The following is a 20,481-nucleotide window of genomic DNA, read 5'->3' on the forward strand; positions in this document are numbered from 1 at the left end:
CATGCCGGGCCTCGCCTCATCCCCGCCCGGCACGGCCCGGCTGTTCCCGCTGGCCCCGCTCACTCACCAGCTCGCCCCAGCGCCGGACGCGGTTCCGTGGCACCCTTTTGATGGCCACCTGCAAGCCAAAGGCAGCAGCGGGCTGAGCTCGCCGCCCGCCCTGCCGAGCCCCATCCTCCTGCTTCCCTCTCCTCCTCCTCCGCCTCCTCCTCCTCCTCCTCCTCCATGCCCGCCGCCGGCCCCGCCGCTCACCGGGGCGCCGTCCGAGAGCCGCGTGGCTGCGAACACTCTGCCGAAGCCGCCGCGCCCCAGCAGCGAACCCACTCGGTACCGCTCCTGCAGGGCCTCCTGCGCCTTCCCTGCGGGCGGGACGCGGCTGTCAGCGCTCGGCCCGGGGCCAGGAGCGGCCCCCGAGCGCCCCCCGAGCGCCTCGGGCCGGCCATCCCCAGGCCTTCGGTCTCGGCAACGGGACACGGGAGGCTCGGGGCCGGCGGCCGCGCTGCCGAGCGGCGGAGCTCGGGCCGGGGAAGCCGCAGCGGGGGCGGCGGGAGCGGCCGTGCCGCGTGTGTCCTCCGCGGGGCCCGGGAGGCGCCGGCGCCGGGGCCGGACCCTGCGGCGGGGCCGGGGCCGGGCTCGGGCCAGGCGGAGCCAAAGGGCGGCGATGCCGGCCCAGCCCCAGGCACTGATGCCCGCCCGGCAGCGCCACCGCCAGCACGGCCAGAGCCGGGCGGAGGCGAGACCGCGGCGGGGCGGGCGGGGCCGGGGACGGGGCAGCCCCGCCCGGGGCCGGGGGCGGGCCGGGGGCATGGCCCGGCCCGGCATGGGGAGAAGGAGTCGGGGAGAGGAGAGGGACACCGGGGAAGGACACCGAGGGGAAGGTGTCCGACAGCGGGGGAGGGAGGAGAGAACGAGAAAGAAGAGAAAAACTGCTTTTGCTGCCGCTGCTGCCGCCGCTGCTGCCGCCGCCGCCGCTGCTGCCTCTGCAACTGAAGCACCGAGGCCGTTTGTCCGCGTGTCCGTTCCCCGCTCGCCCCACGAGCCCCACGGCCGAGCCCCGCGCGCCCCGGGGACAGCCCCTTCGTCTGTCCAGACACGGGAACTTTGCAGTGTGGAGCCCAGATCCAGAGTCCTGACTCCTGCACACTGGCAGAGGAATCCCCTCTGCTGTGTCGCTGCTGTGCATTGTCCTTGCCGAGGCTCAAACACCCTTGGGGCACATTCCCTTGCTGTAGGATTCCTACCTGACCCAAGCACTGCACTGATGTCTCCAGCGTTGCTTTCCAGTAAAAACAGGGGAAGGCAAACTGCGTGTAGCTCATGGTATTTTACATTGCTAAGTGGCCCATATTAGAGGTGAGATCCATTTGGAATTCATGGCATGGAGAAGTCGTGCAACATGGAAAAGGAGAGCATAGAAATAAAGAGGAAAACATCTTAGATACTTTCTTTCATTTTCATTGCACTTCTGCAAAGCTGTTCCACTTCTCCAGGAATCTTCTCCTGTCTGCTCTTGACAAGAACCTCTCATGGAGAACCAGGTCGAGCTTCTGTCCCAAGATTTGCCACCTGCTGCAGCTTCTCTTGGCTTTCCACACTGCACTGTGTATGCAGCACAACTTTTGCAGCAAAGCAGGCCAAGTGTTTGGAGAACTTGACATGTCCTTTCTTTTCCTGGGGGGCTGGGGAGTTGTGCCACTGGTGAAGTGGCACAATTGTGACTGTTTAGGGCAAATTTTGTGAGGAAACCTCCAAAAGGAGTCCGTCTACAAATCAAGTTCAAGCGGCCCTTCTCCCTACTAATTCAGGAGAAGACTTCCCTGGAGAAAAGTGGAAAAAACCAGTTTATTTAACAAGTATAGTGTTCACAAGCATGAATAATATGAAATAAACCCCCTCAGAGTTCTGAAGAGGTGGCAATTCAGAAAGTCCTTTTTGTGGGTTGTAGTTGGATCACTCGGTCTCTTCTCAGTCCCTCTGGCACTGGAATGCAGGGTCCCAGACCTCGGTGGGCCACAGGTGTGAGCTGCCAGTGTTTTTCTGGGTTTTCAGTCCAGAGCAGGTTTAAACAGTTCGAAGAAAAAGGAAAGTCTGTGATGGTTATTAAATTGTTCAAATGTTCAACTCCTGTTTGTTGGCAAGAAACCTTTCTGTGCCTCTGAGTGTCACCATCCCTGAGCCCAAAGGACACAAACCTGATGAGTTGTGGCTCCCACTGCAGGGGCACTTGGGACCTTGGCTCTGCACAGGAGAGCTCTTCATCCATTTTCTCTCTTTTCCTCCCTCTGGGCATGGAGGAAGCTCCTGACTTCAGCCTGTGACTCGTGTGTGGAAAGAGCAAATCTGGGCAGAATCGGGGCAGGGAGGGTTTGGGGGGACCTTGGGATCTGTGCTGGGTACAGAAAGTGTTTTCCATTGCTCTGAGACTGGCTACTGTGCCAAGTGGATTTAATAGCCAGCAGAGGAATGACTTCTGCATCTGATGGAGCTGTGTCTTCCCTTGGCTTTGTTGGCTGACAAGAATTGAACATCCCTCTGTGTCTCAGGCAGCTCTTACTCCAAGGAAAGCAGGTGGGGGTTGGAGCCAAGGAGCTGAAACCTGCAGGTGCAGCCTGGGCTGGAGGGAGCTCAGATTTGCACAAGGCTGCTCTGAGTGCCAGGGCTTGGATGGGGGAAATGGTGGGGTGGGGGTAGGGACAGAGTCTGATGGATTGTCAGCCATCAAGGGTCTTGATTTTCATATCTATTCCAACTGCATGAGGACTTAAAACTTAAATCAAATTATTCCCAGAGGCTTGACTTGTTCAAGTATTCTGAATGTTAATGAGCTTTGGGGCACTATTTCTCTAGTGAATCTAACTCAGAGTACACAAATTATTGTAATTCCTTTTAAATGTCTCCTTGAGAGAGTTGCTTGGGGGATGAGGGTCAGGGCTTGTGTGTCCTGCTTGGCACAGCCCAGGCAGGGCTTTCACAGCCCCATCCCACACTCCATTTCACAGCTGGAGCTGCTGGTGCCTCTGAGTTCTGCTGCCCCAGCCCCAGGGAGGACTTGGGGTCATTTGGTCACTCAGGAGCTGGGTTGGGAGCTCCAGAGGTGGCTGTGGAGCATTGCCTGTGCTGTGCCAGGGACTGGCAGACACTGCTGGGCTGGGATAGAGGCTCTGGGGGGATTGGGGTTCCAGGCCAGGGCAGTGCTGGGGTTCCAGGGCCGGGCAGGGCTGGACCTGCCCCTTCCTCCCCCACACACAAAATGTTCCCAGCCAACAATCTCCTCCAGTCTTTCACACCAGGCAATGTTGGAGGTGTAATCCCAATTCTGGACATAGGCACCTGGATAAGAAGAGTTCTGTTCCATAGGAAGGAAAGCACAGAGCCCCAGTGTTTGGAAGGCAGATGAGAGCCTTACAAGGCCAAGGTCAGCCAAACTTGTCAGGAATGGAGATTGTCTGCAGGCAGCTTCTGGATATAGGGAATTTTGGAGACAGAATCCCAATTTTGGCCATGGGCACCTGGAGAAGCAGGACAGTGTTGTAATGTGGGCAGCCTCTCTCGCCGCGATACCCCGAGCAGTGGAGTGCTGGGGGGTGAGAGGGAAGAGAACGGGCGGCTGCTCCCCCTGTGAAGCTCTGCAGTCCCACTTGGCATGGGGAGGCGACACGGGACTTGGGGGCGAACAGGAAGGTTTTATTCAGTGAGCCCCAAGACCCTCTGGGGAGGGCGAGCAAAGGTTTTATACCAGAACTCAAGAGGCGGGGTATAGGAACACCAACCACTGAGGGTACGCCTGGGGAAGAGTTTAAGGAGGGACTAACATAGCACAAAACTATCAGGGGAAACAGGGCAGTGGAGTTACACAAAGTAACCAAAAGGGTGCTGAGCCTCACTAAATAGACAGGGAATGCTCTGGAAGCAGGGGAGGAGGCTACGAGGAGTGACAGGGAATGTTCTGGGGAAAGGGGCAGGGAAAAGGGAGGATTGACAACTTGGAGAGGAGGGGGGTAGGGAAGAGCTTGGGAAGATTGACAACTGGGCAAGGGAGGAGACTAGTGGGGGAGGTTGAACATACACAGAACAAATATCAAACTAAAGAAAAAAACACAACAGGACAATTCTTTCCCATAGGAAGGAAAGCATGGAGCCTTCCCCAGTGTTTTGGGCACAGATGAGAGGTGACCCTCATGAAACCACTGTCAACCAGACTTGTCCTGGCAATATTCCTATGGGAAAAATCCCTGGATAAAAGGACATTTGGACGTAAAATCCCAATTCTGGCCATGGGCACTTGGAGGAGAAGGACAGTTCTTTTCCATTGGAAGGAAAGCAGGGAGCCCCAGTGTTTCCTGTCCCAGTGAGCCCCAGTAGCAGAGGAGAAGAGACCTTTAACATGCCAAGGTCAGCTGGACCAGTCAGGCAGTCCAGGGAGGCCAAACCAGCCAGACCTGTTCTGTGTTCCTTTGGTTGCATGGGGCCCCACAGTGTCAGAATTGCTCTTTAATTACAAGAAGACATACAGTATCACAATGGACCCTTGGTTCAATGGGGTCCCACAGTGTCACAATAGCCCCTGGGTTCCATGAGACCTCCTAGTTTCACAATGGTTCCAACGATTCCATGAGGTCATGGAGTGTCCCAATGGTTTCCATGGTTCCCCAGGCCCCACAATGACACATGAGTCCTCTGTTCCATGAAACCCACAATGTCACAATGGACCTTTGGACCATGGGGGTTTGCAGTGTCACAATGGTCTCCTTTGGCTCCACAGTGTCACAATGGACCACTGATGACACAAGGCCCCACAGTGTCACAATGGTCTTCTTGGTTCTGTGGGGACCCCAGGGTCACAATGGTCTCACTGGTTCCATGAGGCCTCACAGTGCCACAATGCTTTGCTGATTCCATTGGGCATCATAGTATCCCAATGGTCTCCATGATCCAATCTGTCCCCCAAGTGTCACAATGGTGTCCATTGTTCCATGGTGCCCCACAGTGTCACAATGGTCCCTAGGTCTCACAGGCCCCACAGTATCACAATGCTCCCTTGGTTCCATGGTTCCTGTGCTGGTGCATTCCCTCCTCCCCTTCTCAGGCCGCCCTGCCAGCTGAGAAATCCTCACTGGGCCTCGGCCTTGGCCAGCAGCCCCTGGGCTCAGCTCCTCTGGAGCTCCTCACAAACACGCTCTGCTCCAGGCACTGCTGCTGCCCAGCCAGCTCCTGGTTACTTTAGGAGCAGCCCTGGGAACTGTTTGTGTTCCCTTGGTGGCACAACATCCCTGTTCTCACCCTGCCAAAGAAAGCTGCTGATGCCAAGTGCGGCCAGGATGAAACATGGCTGGGACTGCAGCCCCTCTCTTGGGGCCCTACAAACAGCGCTCCAAAAGGAGCCCTTGGAGCTCTCCTGGGCCAGCGACTCCCTCTGAGTGGGGCCTCTCCGAGCCGGGAACTCTCCCGTTTGCTGCACTCGGGGATCCCGAACAAGGAGGGAGCCTGGGCCGATCCCCCCACTCCTCCAGGCTCAACCCTTCCCTGCTGGGGAGATGCCAAAGCATCCTCAGGGAGCATTTCCCTGCCCTCAGGGGAATTTCTCACAGGTGCCTTGCACTGACTCTCTGTGTCTGTGTGCACACAGGAGTGCCTGTGCTGGGGAATGTGGCAGAAATGCTGCTCTCTGAGGGCTCTGAGTGCCCTGGATAGCTGAGCCAGTCAGGCCTGTAAGTGAGGTCAAGTGATGCAGCCTAAGCTAAGTTAAATGCTGCTAAGAGTTGTTCTTTTGCTATAAGTTATAAGCTGAGCTAAAGAGTATTAAATGATATTCCTCTGTTAAATTGAAAAGTCGTAGGTTAAAAGTTATGTTAAATGCTGTTCATATCTGTTCTTTTGCTAAATTTTGAAGTTGAAGGTAGAAGTTAAGGTTAAGGTATAAGTCCTGTTAAATTTGACCTCTGTTCAGTTTTGGGCCATATTCCTTTTATCCTTGCCCTCACTGTTCTATGTGTCCCTATGCCGCATAAAGGGACAGATCCCTGATCATTTCTGGTTCGATTGCCTGAATTTTGTTTGGATTTGTGGTTGATTTGTTTCCTAGGTGTTCCTTAAGTGTGAAGTGTTCAGTCAGGAGCAGAGTGACTCTTGCCAGGGAACTTTGTGGTGCTGTCGCTTAATATTAAATCTGGTTTTTGCTGCTCCCTTGCCGGGGACTTTTCAGCGCTCTCAAGCCCTCATTGGTAACAGGGTGAAGGAGCCGTGGCCCAGGCTCTGGCCCTGGGGGACACAGGGACACTGCCAGGGGGTCCGTGTCCCCCCGTCCCACCCCCCACAGCCCCAGCCCCCGTCCCTGTGTCGGGCTCTGGGGTCGATCTCGTGGAACATCCTCTGGGGGAGGCTGCGGCGACGGGGTCGGGGGGACCCGGGGGGACAGGGGAACCCCTGTGCATGAGCAGTGTTGGACTTCTCTGGGGGAAACTGGGGCAGAGTGACCTCCTCAGTGAAATCACACAGCTCCTGTGATGTCACACAGCCTCTGTGATGTCACACAGCCCACTCTGAGATGTAACAGGCCACCTGGGATTTCATACAGCTGCTCTGTGATGTCATAAAATCTGCCCTGTGGTGTCACAGCCAAACCTGTGATGTCACAATCACCCATTAATGTCACAGTCACCCTTTAATGTCACAGCCTGCTCTGTGATTTCACAGTCAGCTCTGTGATGTCACAACCCACTCTCTATTGTCTCAGCCTTCTCTGTGACATCACACAGCTGCTCTGTGATGTCACAGAGCCCTTCTCTATGATGGCAGATTCTCCTATGTAGCCTCACAGCCCATTCTGTGACATCACACAGCCAGCCTGAAATGTCACAGACAACTTTGTGACATCACAACCTCTCCTATGAAATCACAATCTCCTCTGTGATGTCACAGCCTGCTCTGTGATGGCAAAACTCATCATGTCACACAGCACCTCTTGGCCTCACAGACCCATCCTTTGATGTCACACCTTCAGTGATGTAACACAGCCACCGTATAATGTCACAGCACACTCTGTGACCTCACAGCCTGCTCTGTGACCTCACAGCCTGCTCTGTGATGTCCTACAGGCATCCTGTGATGTCAGAGCCTGCTCTGTGATGTCACATAATCACAGAAACATAGAATTACTGAGTTGGAAGAGACCTTTAAGGTCATCAAGTCCAATCCATGCCCTAACACCACCATAGCTAAACCATGGCACAGAGTGCCACATCCAGTCTTTTTTTAAACATATCCAAGGATGCTGACTCCACCACCTCCCTGGACAGACAATTCCAGTACTTTATCACCCTTTCCATAGAAAACAATTTTCTTAATAGCCAATCTAAATTTCCCTTGGTGCAGCATAAGACTATGTCCTCTGGTTCTGTCAGCTGCTGTGAGGAGAAAGAGACCAACCCCCACCTGACTGCAACCACCTTTCAGGGAGTGTAGAGTGATAAGGTCACCTCTGAGCTTCCTCTTCTCCAGGCTAAACAACCCCAGCTCCCTCAGTTGTTCCTCACAGGACTTGTGTTCCAATCACCTCACCAGCCTTGCTGCCCTTCTCTGGACATGCTCCAGGTCCTCCATGACCTTCCCAAACTGGGTGGCCCAGAACTGGACACAGCACTTGAGGTGCTGCCCAACCAGTGCTGAGCACAGGGGAAGAATCACTGCCCTGCTCCTGCTGGCCACACCATTCCTGATCCAGGCCAGGAGCCATTGGCCTTCTGGGCCACCAGGGCACACTGCTGGCTCATGTTAACTGGCTTTAGACCAGTGCCCCCAGGTCCCTTTCTGCCTGGGCACTGACCAGCCACACCATCCCCAGCCTGTAATGTTGCAGGGGGTGTTTGTGGTCAAAATGCAGGGATGGCCACTTGGATTCACTAAGCTTCATCTTACTGGACTCTGCCCATCCCTCCAACCCTTCCAGGTCTCCCTGCAGAGCCCTCCTATCTTCCAACAGATGGACACGCGCTCCCAGCTTAGTGTCATCTGCAGATTTACTAATGAAAGGCTCAATCCCCTCATCCATGTCGTCAATAAAAACATTGAACAGAGCTGGCCCAGCACAGAGCCCTGAGGGACACCACTGGTGACTGTCCCCAGCTGGATGCAGCACCGCTCACCACCACTCTCTGGGCCGGCCATGCAGCCAGTTCTGAGCCCAGCACAGAGTGCTCCTGTCCCAGCCGTGGGCTGCAGCTTTTCCAGGAGTGTGCTGTGGGAGACAGTGCCAAAGGCCTTGCTGGAGTCCAAATAGGCACATCTACAGCCTGTCCCACATCCACCAGGAGGGTCACCTGGTCATGAAAGGAGACCAGGTTGGTCAAACACGACTCACACATCCTAAACCCCTGCTGGCTGGGTCTGACACCCTGACATCAGAATGCAAAAGGGTTACAACGGGAGTTTGGAATATCCCATGCAGATGCTACTTCTATAGTGAGAGCTTGTCCTATATGTAGTCATCATAATGGGGGTCATGGCATGGGATGGGGAGTTAACCCTCGAGGTCTTTCATCTAACGAACTTTGGCAGATGGATGTTACTCATGTAAATAGCTTTGGTCGCCTAAAATATGTTCATGTTACTATAGCTACATATAGCAAATATCTCTGGGCAATGGCTCAAGCTGGGGAAAAGGCATTACATGTTATAAGGCATTTGTGTAGTTTTTTTGCAGTAATGGGAGTGCCAAAGCAGATCAAGACAGACAGTGGTCCTGCATACATTGGTGGCAGGGTGGATAGGTTTTTGAAATCATGGGGGATCAAGCACATTACAGGAATAGCACATTCTCCCACTGGACAAGCAATAGTAGAAAGAGCAAATGGAACTTTGAAGAGATATTTGGAAAAACATAGGGAAGTTGGAGATGTTCAGGAAAGGCTAATGAAAGTGCTCTTTGTTCTTAATCATTTGTGTATATTTGGGGATTCGGAGGTACCAACTGCAATGGTACATTATGGACAAAAAGAAATGAGCAAAAAGGACAAGGAAGTATGGGTCAGGTATAGGGACCTAAAACAGGTATTTGGCAGAACCCAGCAAAGGTCCTATATTGGGGAAGGGGATATCTTTGTGTTTCCACCCCTACAGGTTCACTCTGGGTGCCAGCGAAGTGGACCAAACTGGCTCTGGATGATTCATCTCACAGCCCCCCTGGCGGATCAGGATCAGAGGAGAATTGAAGAGAAGCTGATCCACATAGTGGGACACCTTCTTCAAGAGATAAGAGGACTTTCCCCAGTGATCGATCAACTTTTGCCTTCAGAGTCAACTTTTCTGGCAATTGTTATGAGTATTGAAGCTTTACAGACTGCTCATATACCGGGACCAAAGAATCCCGAGTGCCTTGGTTGTGGGAGTTTTAATTGTAACAGTTGGGTTGCTTTTATTTGTGGGGGTTGTGGAAAAACGTACTGGGAAGACCAAGTATTTTTGAAACTACATTTGTGGTGTAGAAATTGTGCCTTTCAACACAGGGAGAGACTTGGAAGAAAGATTTAATACAAGATACAGGCTTAGGAGTTGCTTTAGCTTTGCAGTTATTTGAAGTGCCAGAACAAAATATATTAGCTTTTTCTAGGTGGGAAGCAGAACACGCTCGTGATAGGTTGATTAGACAGGCAAATTCAAAAATTTTATCAACAAGGTGCCAAAAGCAGGTGAAGGTTTCTATAAGACCTTATTTAAGAAGACCAATAGTAGGAAATCCAGACCTAGAGTTTGATAGGCTTATTGAAAATGTGCAGGCATTAAAATTAAAATCAAAGTGGAAGTAATCATGAGGGTGATAAGATGGATAATCTATCTTGTTCCTTTGACTAATCTTTGTTGTGAAATAATGCAATTTAATCAGCCCAGAGAAAATATTTGGGTAACCTTGGCTAACATGACTAATCAAAGTTTGCTATGCCTTAACTCGGGAGGGGTGACAAGTCCATTTCGCACCTGCTTAACAGGTGTTCCTGTCTGGAGACCAGAGGAATTTTGCGGGTTGATAAAGAACCAAATGCTTTGCAAGAACTTTGCAAAGGTGAAAGGGCCAGACAAGAGCATGGGTTACACAGAAGCTCAGAGAGATGGCTATAGGCAATGTTTGTTGGTACTTTCACTTAAAGAAACATTACAATCTCCACCAGAAGAATTAGATCTCTTTGGAAGTGCCAATGCTAGTTTAGGGAATGTTTCGACAGGAGAATGGTTTAGCTTTGTTCCATTGAACTTGCAGAATTTAAATAACCCAAGAGAAAAATGGGCTTCTCTAGACTCTTCACTGGACTAAGGTAGGGTAGCATCACAGTTATATTCCAACTGTGATGGTTCCAAGATAACCAAACCCTTAAGGTTGTCAAAAGGCGTATTTTTGATCTGTGGAGATAGAGCTTGGAATGGAATACCGGTAAAACCACAAGGGGGACCCTGTTACCTAGGAAAACTAGCGCTGTTCCATCCTAATATGCCCTTGCTAATGCAATGGGACAGGTTAGGGAAGACAAGAAAAAAGCGTGGCGTGCACGACTTACAATGTGATCAGGTTGGACAACCTCAGTTTTGGAGTACCTTTAAACAGGTAATAGTGGCAACCCTGTTACCGGGAGGAGCCGCCAGAAAGGCTATGGTTTTAGCTGAACAATTGGGATGCTGGGCTAAAGATGAACTTAATAAAACATCAGAGATTTTAGCCATGCTTGCTATGGATGTACAAAGTGTAAATCATGCAGTACTGCAGAACAGAGCAGCCATTGATTTTTTATTGGCCCATGGACATGGATGTGAGGAATTTGAAGGTATGTGTTGCATGAATCTCTGACAATTCTGTATCAATACATGCTAAGATTAAAGAACTACAACAGGGCCTTCATCAATTAAAAGAGGAAGATGGTCTGGGGATAGAAGAATGGCTTAAAAGCTTAGGAATTGGTCCTTGTCTAAGAACCTTTATTATGTATGCAGTGGGAATCTTGATTGTTGTTTTACTGCTCTTGTTAATCTTGCCCTGCCTGTTTAGCTGTCTTCAGCATCTAGTAGATTCAAAGATGTGGACAACTGATTTAATGGTTCAAAACAGAAACAGGGGAAGTGTGGAGAGTTTTGTGGATAAGTGTCTTCAGGAGAGAGGCCATGACTATGTGCAGTTAGTGAAGCAATAGCTGAAAATTGCATAGTGCAGCAATAGTGGATGTAGCAACAATATCATATGTCCTTGGGTAAGCTAGTTCCCAGCAGCAAAACGGTCAGCAAAAAGATAAGTATAACTGAACGTAGAAAGTCCCCCCAAAAAAACGAAGCAAGCATAGAAAGTTCCCAAAGGCGGGGTTGACCCCTTTAGATACACCAATAAGGAGCTTAAATTTTGCAATGTGTATGAGCTTGATTATAACGGGTATAACTGTACATACGTGCTTGGAATAAACTGAGACTTGTTGAACATTATAAAATGTGCTTGTCTCCTGTCATTTTCCACAAAAAGCTGTGCAGAAAGAAGTAGTTACTTTGTACAAGGGGATGGGAATGAAGCACTTTCTAGAAATCAGCAAATTTAGCAGAACAAGCTAACTGCAAAAGGCTAATTAACCACTGGCTATTTGAGCAGACAGTCTTGTAAAGCATGTGCAGAAACAGAGGTAAAAAAGTTGAAGCCTGAGGAAGCCTTCTGAGCCTTCATCCAAAATGACCAGCAGGAGGCTGGCAACTGTCATCATTAAGCCCAGAGTTACACAAGCTCACCAGGAGACTGAATTGCAGAAGATGAAAGTTTAATACAGAAGCTCTCTCTTTTATAGACAGTTTTGACACCTTCTACTTGACTGGCTATTTAACAAAAACATCTTTCTCACAAACAGTCCTTAAGAAGAACAGAAAATCAGAATAGAAAAACACCACCTGCTGGTTGTTTATACTAACAAGTTATCATCATTTCTGCAACTCCCTAAAAGGTCTCACAAGCCACTGTGAAAAACGAATGTCATGTCTCCCTCTCTGGCCAGGCTGTCATCCACAGATGACCACCTCGTGCAGAAACTGCACATGTGCTACAAGGGCTCATATAATGATGTAATTAGTATACATGTTGCAATATGAAGGTTAGGAAAGTATAATGTGTACATTAAGTTAAAAAGTTTAAAAGCTTGTAGTGTGCAAGGAATGGACAAGTGTGTTTTTGGTGGAGCTGTTGCCCTCACTCTGCTGTCAAATAAACCAAATAGCCGCTCTCTAAGGCCCTACACCATGGAGTATTGTTTTCTGGCCTTCTTTTTGGGTGTCATAATTACAGTATGTTTCTCATTTTCTTCTTAGAACCTTCTAAGCATAAAGTGAGTAAGACAGCAAGTTGTGTATTGACAAGGTGGAAACAGGGTAAGTCAGGACAGAAGAAACATTTCCAAGTCCCCTGCTGGGACAGGAAAAGTTGGGAAACAGTTCTGGGGAAGAGTGTCCCTGCCACAGCCCTCAGCGCTGCCACCATGCACAGGATGGCGGCTGGGGCTGAGGCAGCCTCTGGGCTCGGTGGAGGCCTTCCAACACAGAACATTGTGCTGCTCCGAGGCAGCTCCCCACTCCTGGTGTGGTGCCAGAGTTCTAAGAGCTAGACTGAGTTCTGGTAGTGACTTCACTAATCTACAGAATGCCCCTTCTACAGTGCCTGGTCTGGTGCTCTGCCATCTCACACACCAGAGTGGGATTCACATACTGCAGCCCAGAGTTAGGTTTTTGCAACATTGAAGTGTGTGTGGTTGGCAGGATTGCTGGGGATAAATCTCTGCAGAGCTAAAAAAAAATGTGTGCACCATCCCTGGTGGCTGGATTTAAATAGGCACAGGAATTTTGGAAAGATAAGGACATGATAGCAGAGAACAAAGTAAAAATTGGCTGAAAATAAAAGGCGGAAAGGCTAAAGGAGTGATTTGTGCACATTTGGGGGTTTATTTGTCTTGCATGCAAAGCAAAATCAGAAGGTTCCAAGTGCCTGAAAGATTGGAAATGTGGAATGTCCTCCATAGCAGAGTGTTGGACCTCTGGATCCTTAAAACAATTTTATTGTGCTGGAACAGTGGCAGTTTGAGCTGGTGCCTCTGGCGGATCCTGAACAAAGAACCTTTGGGCTTTTATACTCTCCCAGCTGAAGTGTGATAGTCTGGGGCCTTCCTGCTGTGTCCGAGTGGCCGGTCACTGGCTGGCACCACAGGTCCCCAGGTCCTCTGCTGAGCCATCCCTCTCCTGCAGTCAAGTTTAGTCTGTCACTTTTGGCTTTTCTCTCTGATCCACCATCAGGACCACAAGAGCACATCGTCCTGAGGATGTACAAATGCCTGTTCTTGCTGGAACGTTGCTGTTGCGTGACACCCTGCAGGCAGAGCGGGCAGCTGTAGGGATGTTGACTCCTTTGCCTGGTGCCAGCCCTGCTGCATGCATCAGAGCTCCTGGGTGTTGGTGCTCGCTGGGATTTGGCCTGGCACCCCTGGGAGTTACAAAGCATCTTCAAGGAATCCCCACAGGTTAAACCACATGATTTAGCCTGGGATTTTAAGTTGTTTCTCAACTTGAAGAGGGCCTAAACAACTCTGTAAAAGGCCTAAACAAGTGTCCTATGAATTCTCTCCCTGGCAAGTTCAGTTCCGCCCCCGAATGCCCCTCAGCGTTCTCAAGGCAGTGGCAGGAGCCGGGTGCTGACCCGGAGCCCCGCTGGACAGGGAGAGCGCGGCACAGAGCGAGCCCTTGGCGCCCGGGATGGCCACAGGCCCGGGAGAGCCGGGCGGGCAGCGCCAGGGCCCCGCTCAGGGCCCCCCGGGCTCCTCTGGCATCGGTTCCGTCCCCTCGGGCGCTGAGCGGTGCCGGTGCCGCCGCTCTGCCTGCGGGGCTGTCTGTGCCCGGCCCCGATGGAGGCAGGGCCGCGGCTGTGGCCCCTGGGCTCGGGGTGCCGCCTGCCCGGCGCTCAGCACCGCCCGTGCCGTGCCCGTGCAGCGCGACCCGGCGGGGCAGCTCCGCCTCGGCCCCTCGCCACAGCCGTCCCGGCACGGCGGCTGCCCCTGGGCCGCGGCAGCCCCGAGCCGGACTGTTATGAACAAAACAGCCTGGCTGGGACACTTGGCTGGAACTAAGTACTGACATTGAAATGTTAATTAGCTAATCGCTCCTGGGAATCACCTACACCCCCACCCAAACTAGGACTAGGATGCAAAATAATCCAGTGGAATCATGGGAGGGAGTTTTGGGGATGAAAAACACCCCAAAATGAAAAAGAGGGGCACAGTGGAGGGGGCTGGATGGGTGTGCTGCTTGGGGAAAAGGGAAGCCCATCCCTAGTCTGTGTTTGACCTGTCACCATGACGTGCTGAGGACCAGATTGGACTGGGCTGTGGGAAGCAGGCACAAGGCAAACAAACACTCTTCCTGGTGTTACCAGGAGGGAAGGAGAGGGATAGCTGCTGCTGGACCTTGGCAGCAGGCTCTGCGCATCACCCCACCCTTTGACTACTAGTGTACCAGGAGGAAAGGCGAGAGGATGGTATGCTGGTTGGGACTGCAGATACAGCCTGGACACATCTTCACCTCTGGCTACCAGCATGCCACGGAGACTCCAGGGACAGACTCTGCGGGACTTCGTGCCCTTCAGCTACTGGAAGAAGCTACAACACCCCCCTGCCGAGCTGACTTTTTAATAAAGAGCTGAACACTAATAAAGGCATAAAACCTGTTCATTTCAGTCCTGTGCTCGGCAGAGACCCCCAGCACCCTGCACACCTTGGCAGAGATCCCAACCCCCCTGCATGCCTCACATAGGATTCCAAATCTCATGCATGCCTTCAAGTGGACCCCAGTGCCCTCCATGCCTCAGAGGGAACCTAAAATATCCCTGTGTGTCTCACAAGGGACCCGAGCCTCTCGTGCACCTTATGGGGTCTCCAAAGCCCCCATGTGCCTTATGGAGAAGCCCAGGCCAGCAATGCCAATTGTTTTGCCCTGGAAATCAAGTGTTGGTGCTGCTGTGTTTTTGTGCCTCTGGGGCTGTTCATCAGCCCTATCAGGCCCCAAGGACACACAGCTCTTCCCTTCCCTTTCCTTCTGGCCCTTGCCCAGAAGAGCAGACCCTGTGCAGCACCCTGGATTGGTGGTGGCCCATCAATTAGGTCCTACCAAGTGTGTGTTAACTGGGGAGGAGCTTTGTTTTGCCTGGTGGCATTGCTGCTCAGGCCGTGTCCCTGGAGATGTTCTTGAGGGCTTCCCTCTTTTCCTGGACATGCCACTGGAGGATGTCCAGGCCCAGATGATCCCACTGAAGGAGATGTGCCCTCAGCCCCGGGACGCTCAGCATGGGCTCCCCCAGCCCCTCGGGGCCCCGCCACAGGTCACAGCAGCCCCTGCCTGGCTCCTGCCTGCCCTCACCGTGGGCATCCACGGCTGCTCCTGGCTATGGAGCTCAGCCAGGGCTGGTGCCGGCTGGGCTTTGCTGGTGGTACCACCCAGACACTGGGGTGACAGCTCCATCTCTTTATTGAAATGCAAGAAGGGCAGACAGGGGGAGGGGGGTCACCTACAGTGTTGTTTAGAGGGCAGAGCCAGGGGGCTCAGGGGCAGAGGAAGGGCCATGTTGGCCTCAGTTGGGGCTGGAGGGTTCTGGGCTGATCCTGGGATTGCCAGAATAACTCGGGAATGGGCTGGGATGGGACAGAGGGAGATCAAAAATGGATGAGGGCAGCTTGGGGATACCCATGGGGAGAGGAAGAAGCAGTGGGATCTAGAGGGTGATAAGAGGTTTCCTCGTAGATGGTTGTTCTGGGGTCCTCTTCTCAGAACTTCTAGAAAGGGCTGACCACATCCTTACTACTGCCAAAGTTGCTGCATCGCTGTCTGGGTGTGAGGTGTAGCCACTGTCTTTCATCTCCTGTCCAGAAGCGTGACTGTGCAAAGAGAGAAGTGGCTGAGGCCCCCAGCTGCCAGTGGCACACAGGGACCCTCCTGCACAGCAGGGCCCAGAGCTGGCAAGGCTCCCCAGCACGGCTGGAGCGGCTGGCACACCTTGGCCCAGCTGGACAGCTGCCCCTCGAGGCCCCGGCGAGCAGGGGACGGCTCTGGGCAGGCTCCCTGGCCAGGAGCGGGCCCCAGAGCGCCTCTGCCTTTCAGGGGCCATCTCGTCCCCGCTCTTTCTCCTCCCCACCTTGCTGTGCCTCTGCCCTGTGCCCCTGGGGCTGCTCCTGGCCAGGCAGCCTCAGGGGGAGCCAGCACTGGCTGCAGCCCCAGCGGCCCCCCAGGACAAGGCCCAGCAATGAAGAGGCCAAGGGAAGCACTGGGCAGCAGCAGAACCCTCAGCAGAGTTCTTTGCACAGCCATGGACTGGCCACAACTCCACTGCAGCCTCACTGGGAATCTTCCCTGACTGTCAGCAGCCTTTAAAGGAAGCTCTTGGAGAATGAGATCAGCAAAACACTCACCATTTTCTCATGCAGAAATACCAGATTCCAGCAGAGCACATCATCAGGCCAAGTGCTGCAGCAGCCACAATGGCCACCAACTTCATCAAACAAGATGTTCCCCAGCAGAAATCTCTTCTCATGCTTTTCCAGATTTTGTCGGCATGTGTTGAGGTGCCAGCTGCATCTTGGGAGCAATGGAAAGAGTGAGCCATTGCTATGCTGCACTGCTGAGCTGGCAGCACGGTGGATACGGCCAGCACATTCTAACTCTCTGTTTCCCCCAGAGCTGGGGCCTGCAGGCACCTTGCCGCCTCTTGGCACAGGACTGCTCAGTGCCCAAAGCCCTGAGCCTGCCTGTCATAATTCCTCTCTGCTGTGCTCTTCTGCTCCCAGCAATACTTGTCAAAGAGGTGGATAAAGACAAGGAAAATGCCCAGAGTTTTGGAGCTGCTCCAAAACTCCACCCTCCAGCAAACAGCTGCCTCTCTGCATCTCCCCAGAGAGCGGGAAATTGCAGGCATCTCAGGCCCATGGTGCAATTTGAGCTCCCTGTCAGCTGGTGGCAAATGCCTTCCTGCAGAGGCTGGGGAGAAGCTGCAGCCAGCCCAGGCTGGGAAACAGCCCTGCAGGCCGGGAGAGCAGCAGTGGGGCAGCGAGGCTGCCATGGATCCCTTCCCACAGTCCCAGGCAGGGACTGTCCAGATGTGCAGGGAAAGATCCTGGCTGCTGAGTCCCAGCGGAAGGGGGAGGGAAATGCACCCACCATGCTGTCTCTCCAGATCACTCAGGATTTCTTCCAGATGTTTGGATTCCTGCCGGGATTCACTACTTCCTCTATGTTTGTTCTTTCCTCTCAGGGGATCTTAAGAGAAATATTTCTATTTCCCAGGAATGGATCACAGAAAACCCATGCTCAGCCTGTGGAGTCAGCGGGGACACACTACTCACCCCTGTGATGGGAGATGGGCTTGCGAGCAACATCCACCAAAGGACCTGGGAAAGTCTTCTCTGCAGCCACACCTGAAACTCAACAGCCACAGGAGCTTCTGTCATCTCTGCAGATCTGCATGGGCAGCACTGAGCCCCAGGAGCGGTGAGGGGATGGCCCAGGGCCAGGGCATACACGTGCATGGTTCTGTCCTGGCACCTGCAGCGATGCCTCCCTGGCCAAGCTTTGGGCTCTGAGCTGGCAGTTCTCCCAGAGGGAAAGGCCTTGACCTACCCTCAGCATCTCCCGGAGGCTCAGTAATGGCTATGGGTTGGGAGTCCAGATCCTCTTCATCCTCACGTTCAGCTGCAAAGAAAGGCAGGACAGAACAGTTCCGGTGACACTGCTGAAGATTCTCCTGCAGGCCGCAGTGGCAGTGAGTGCCCCTGGGTGATTGGTGCCCTCCAAGGCATTCCCTCAGCTCTGCCTTCCACTCAGGAGCAGGGGCAGGGGGACCACGAGCCCGCGGTGGCCCCGCACTGGGATGGAAGGAGCCCCTTGTGGGAGAGTTGGGGCAGAAAGGACTCCCTGGAGCTGCCAGCAGCTCTAAACCCAGCCCCGGCCGAGGCCAGGGCTTGGCAGCAGCAGCAGGAGCAGCTCAGTCTTCCTGGGGCAGGCAAAGGAGCTGTGAAAGGCTCAGCCCCGGGGCACAGCCCTGGGACCGGCCCCTTCCCTCTCTGCTCTTCTCTGGAGCTGCACAGAGCACACAGAAGGACACACTGACATTGCACATGGGTGGAAGATGGACAGCTAAATGCTCCTTCCTCCCACTGACAGCGATCCTCCTGTGGGATTGCTGTTGGGAAAAGGAGTAGGAATTTGGGGGACAGGATTTCCAGAATCCATCAAACTTCAAAGGATCTTAAAGGAAATCTCACATAAATATTTGTCTGGACAATGATTTCTCTGTTAGGAAAGGGTTGCTGATAACCTACCTTCACCAGACTCCAAGATCCTTAAACCGTGGTTTACCAGTCTTTCCAAACGCTGCAAGTCACGGTCCCAATCTAGAAAGGAGCACAGATGGGAAATGTTCCACGGTGTGCTGGGATCCCCCCCTTCTATGGGGAAGTGAGCACTTCAAGGGGCTCAGGTAATGCTGTGAGCCCACACAGCCAAGCAGCAGAGAGGGCAGCTCAAAGCTCAGCAGGGCTCAGGCCCAGAGGCACAGCAATTACCTCCTGTGACTGTGCCTGGCAGCGCCTCCCTTCCTGCAGCAGAGGCTGCCAGTGAGCCACTGCTTCCTCTGGGAAGCTCAGCCTTCAGCACAGCCTCTCCTTCCATCTCTGCGGAAAGGAAAAGGGACAGCTGGATCAGGTGGGGCTGTTCCCCAGCAGGAAGGTGGCATCTAAAGGAGGCAAAGCTTGTCTAAGTCATGGATGAGATTCAGGATAAAGACCAGGTTATTGGGGCTGCTCCAGGGCCCACCCTCCTCCAAACATCTGCCCCTTCAGATGTGCTCAGTGACTGGGAAATTGCATGGGATGTCAGGGTATGCATGGACAATGGTGCAGTTTGGGCTCCCTATCAGCTGGTGCCAAATGCCTTCCTGCAGAGGCTGGGGAGAAGCTGCAGCCAGCCCAGGCTGGGAAACAGCCCTGCAGGCCGTGAGAGCAGCACTGGGGCAGCGAGGCTCCAATGGATCCCTTCCCACTGTCCCGGGCACGGCCTGTCCAGATGTGCAGGGAAAGATCCTGGCTGCTGAGTCCCAGGGGAAGGGGGAGGGAAATGCACCCACCACGGCATCTCTCCAGATCACTCAGCTTCTGCTCTATGTATTTGTATATCTCTAGAGCCTTATTGTTTCCTGTAGGTTTGTTCTTCCCTCTCAGAGGACCTTAAGAGGAATATTTGCATTTCAGATGGATGGATCCCACAAAACCATGGCTCAGCGTGTGGTGTCATCAGGGACACACAACTCACCCCTGCGATGGGAGCCGGACTTGTGTTCAGCAACCAGGAAAGGAGCCTGAAAGGTCCTCCCTGTAGCCACACCTGCAACTCAATAGCCACAGAAGCTTCTGTCAGCTGGTTCCTGCCAGGTTGTCAGTGATTATTCTTTTAGGAACATTACCAGTATACCTGCATGAGACTTAAGAGGCAGGAAATCTTCATGGAGCCAAGGTGCTGGAGAAGCCTTCCTAGCATGCTCATCTAGAAGGGAGCACAGATGAGAACCAGTTCCTGGTGTGCTGGAATCCCCATCTGCCTGTGGGAACTGGGCACTGCAGGGGCTCGGGCAAGGCCGTGGGATCCAGAGGTGAAAGGACAAGGCCAAAGCTGCACAGGGGCCTGGGCAGCTCTGGACTGTATCTTGGCCAGTCTCCACACTTTTGGTAGGCCCTGGGCCACATCCCTGGGAGGGCAGCTGGAGCAGCCCAGGACCCACGAGTCTTCACTCCCTCCCACAGAGGAAACCCTCCCTAAAGCCCAGGGGAAAACCATCCCAGGCCCTTCCCGGGGAACAGGGAGCGCTGTCCTGGGAAAGGGCAGCCAGGCTGCCGGCTCACCTGCTCCCCGCGCTTGCAGCGGAGCAGCCTGGGCAGCCCTGGCAGGCAGGGCCACGGCCAGGAGGAGCAGGAGGAGGAGGCGCAGAGCAAGGGCCATGGTGCCTTGCCCTGTGCCAGTCCCGCCGCTCTCGCTGCCACCACTGTCCTGAGGCCGCTGTCCCAATGTCAGCACCACTGCTGCCACCGCCGCTGCTGCCGCAGCAGTTGTGCTCCAGGACTGCCTGCTGGGGCCTTGTGGTGCTCTGCAACCACGGGGCTCTGGGACCTCTGTGACCTCAGAGCCTGCTGTGACCTCAGCCTGCTGTGACCCCAGAGCCTGCTGTGACCTCATGGCCAGGCTGGAGTTGCCTGCGGAGTGGGTTCTGCCTTCTCTGGGAAGGAGCTCATCCTGCCCAGCAGCTCTGCCCAAGGGCTGTGACACAGTCCCAGCCCCGCTGATCTCACAGCTTGGGGCATGAAGGGATGGAGAGCAGCCCGGCCAAGAAGGACTTGGGCTGCAGCTAGAGAAGAGGCTGGACATGTGTCAGCCATGTGTATTCAAAGAAAAATG

At 53.5% G+C, this 20,481-nt stretch overlaps 1 protein-coding gene across 1 annotated transcript in view; it reads right to left on the reverse strand.

Moving 5' to 3' along the window:
* LOC146764626 (serine/threonine-protein kinase pim-1-like) overlaps window positions 1-20,481 on the reverse strand; it is a 29,647-nt gene that overhangs the window by 1,723 nt on the left and 7,443 nt on the right. Inside the window, exons 2-3 of the mRNA XM_085564070.1 lie at window positions 253-359; window positions 68-118 (exon numbers count right to left, since the gene is read on the reverse strand). Of these exons, the coding sequence (XP_085420196.1) occupies window positions 68-118; window positions 253-359 (158 nt within the window). The remainder of the gene's footprint in view (window positions 1-67; window positions 119-252; window positions 360-20,481) is intronic.

This window comes from Lonchura striata, chromosome 32, assembly GCF_050655825.1.
Source record: "Lonchura striata isolate lonStrDom1 chromosome 32, ASM5065582v1, whole genome shotgun sequence".
Taxonomy (NCBI): Eukaryota; Metazoa; Chordata; class Aves; order Passeriformes; family Estrildidae; genus Lonchura; species Lonchura striata.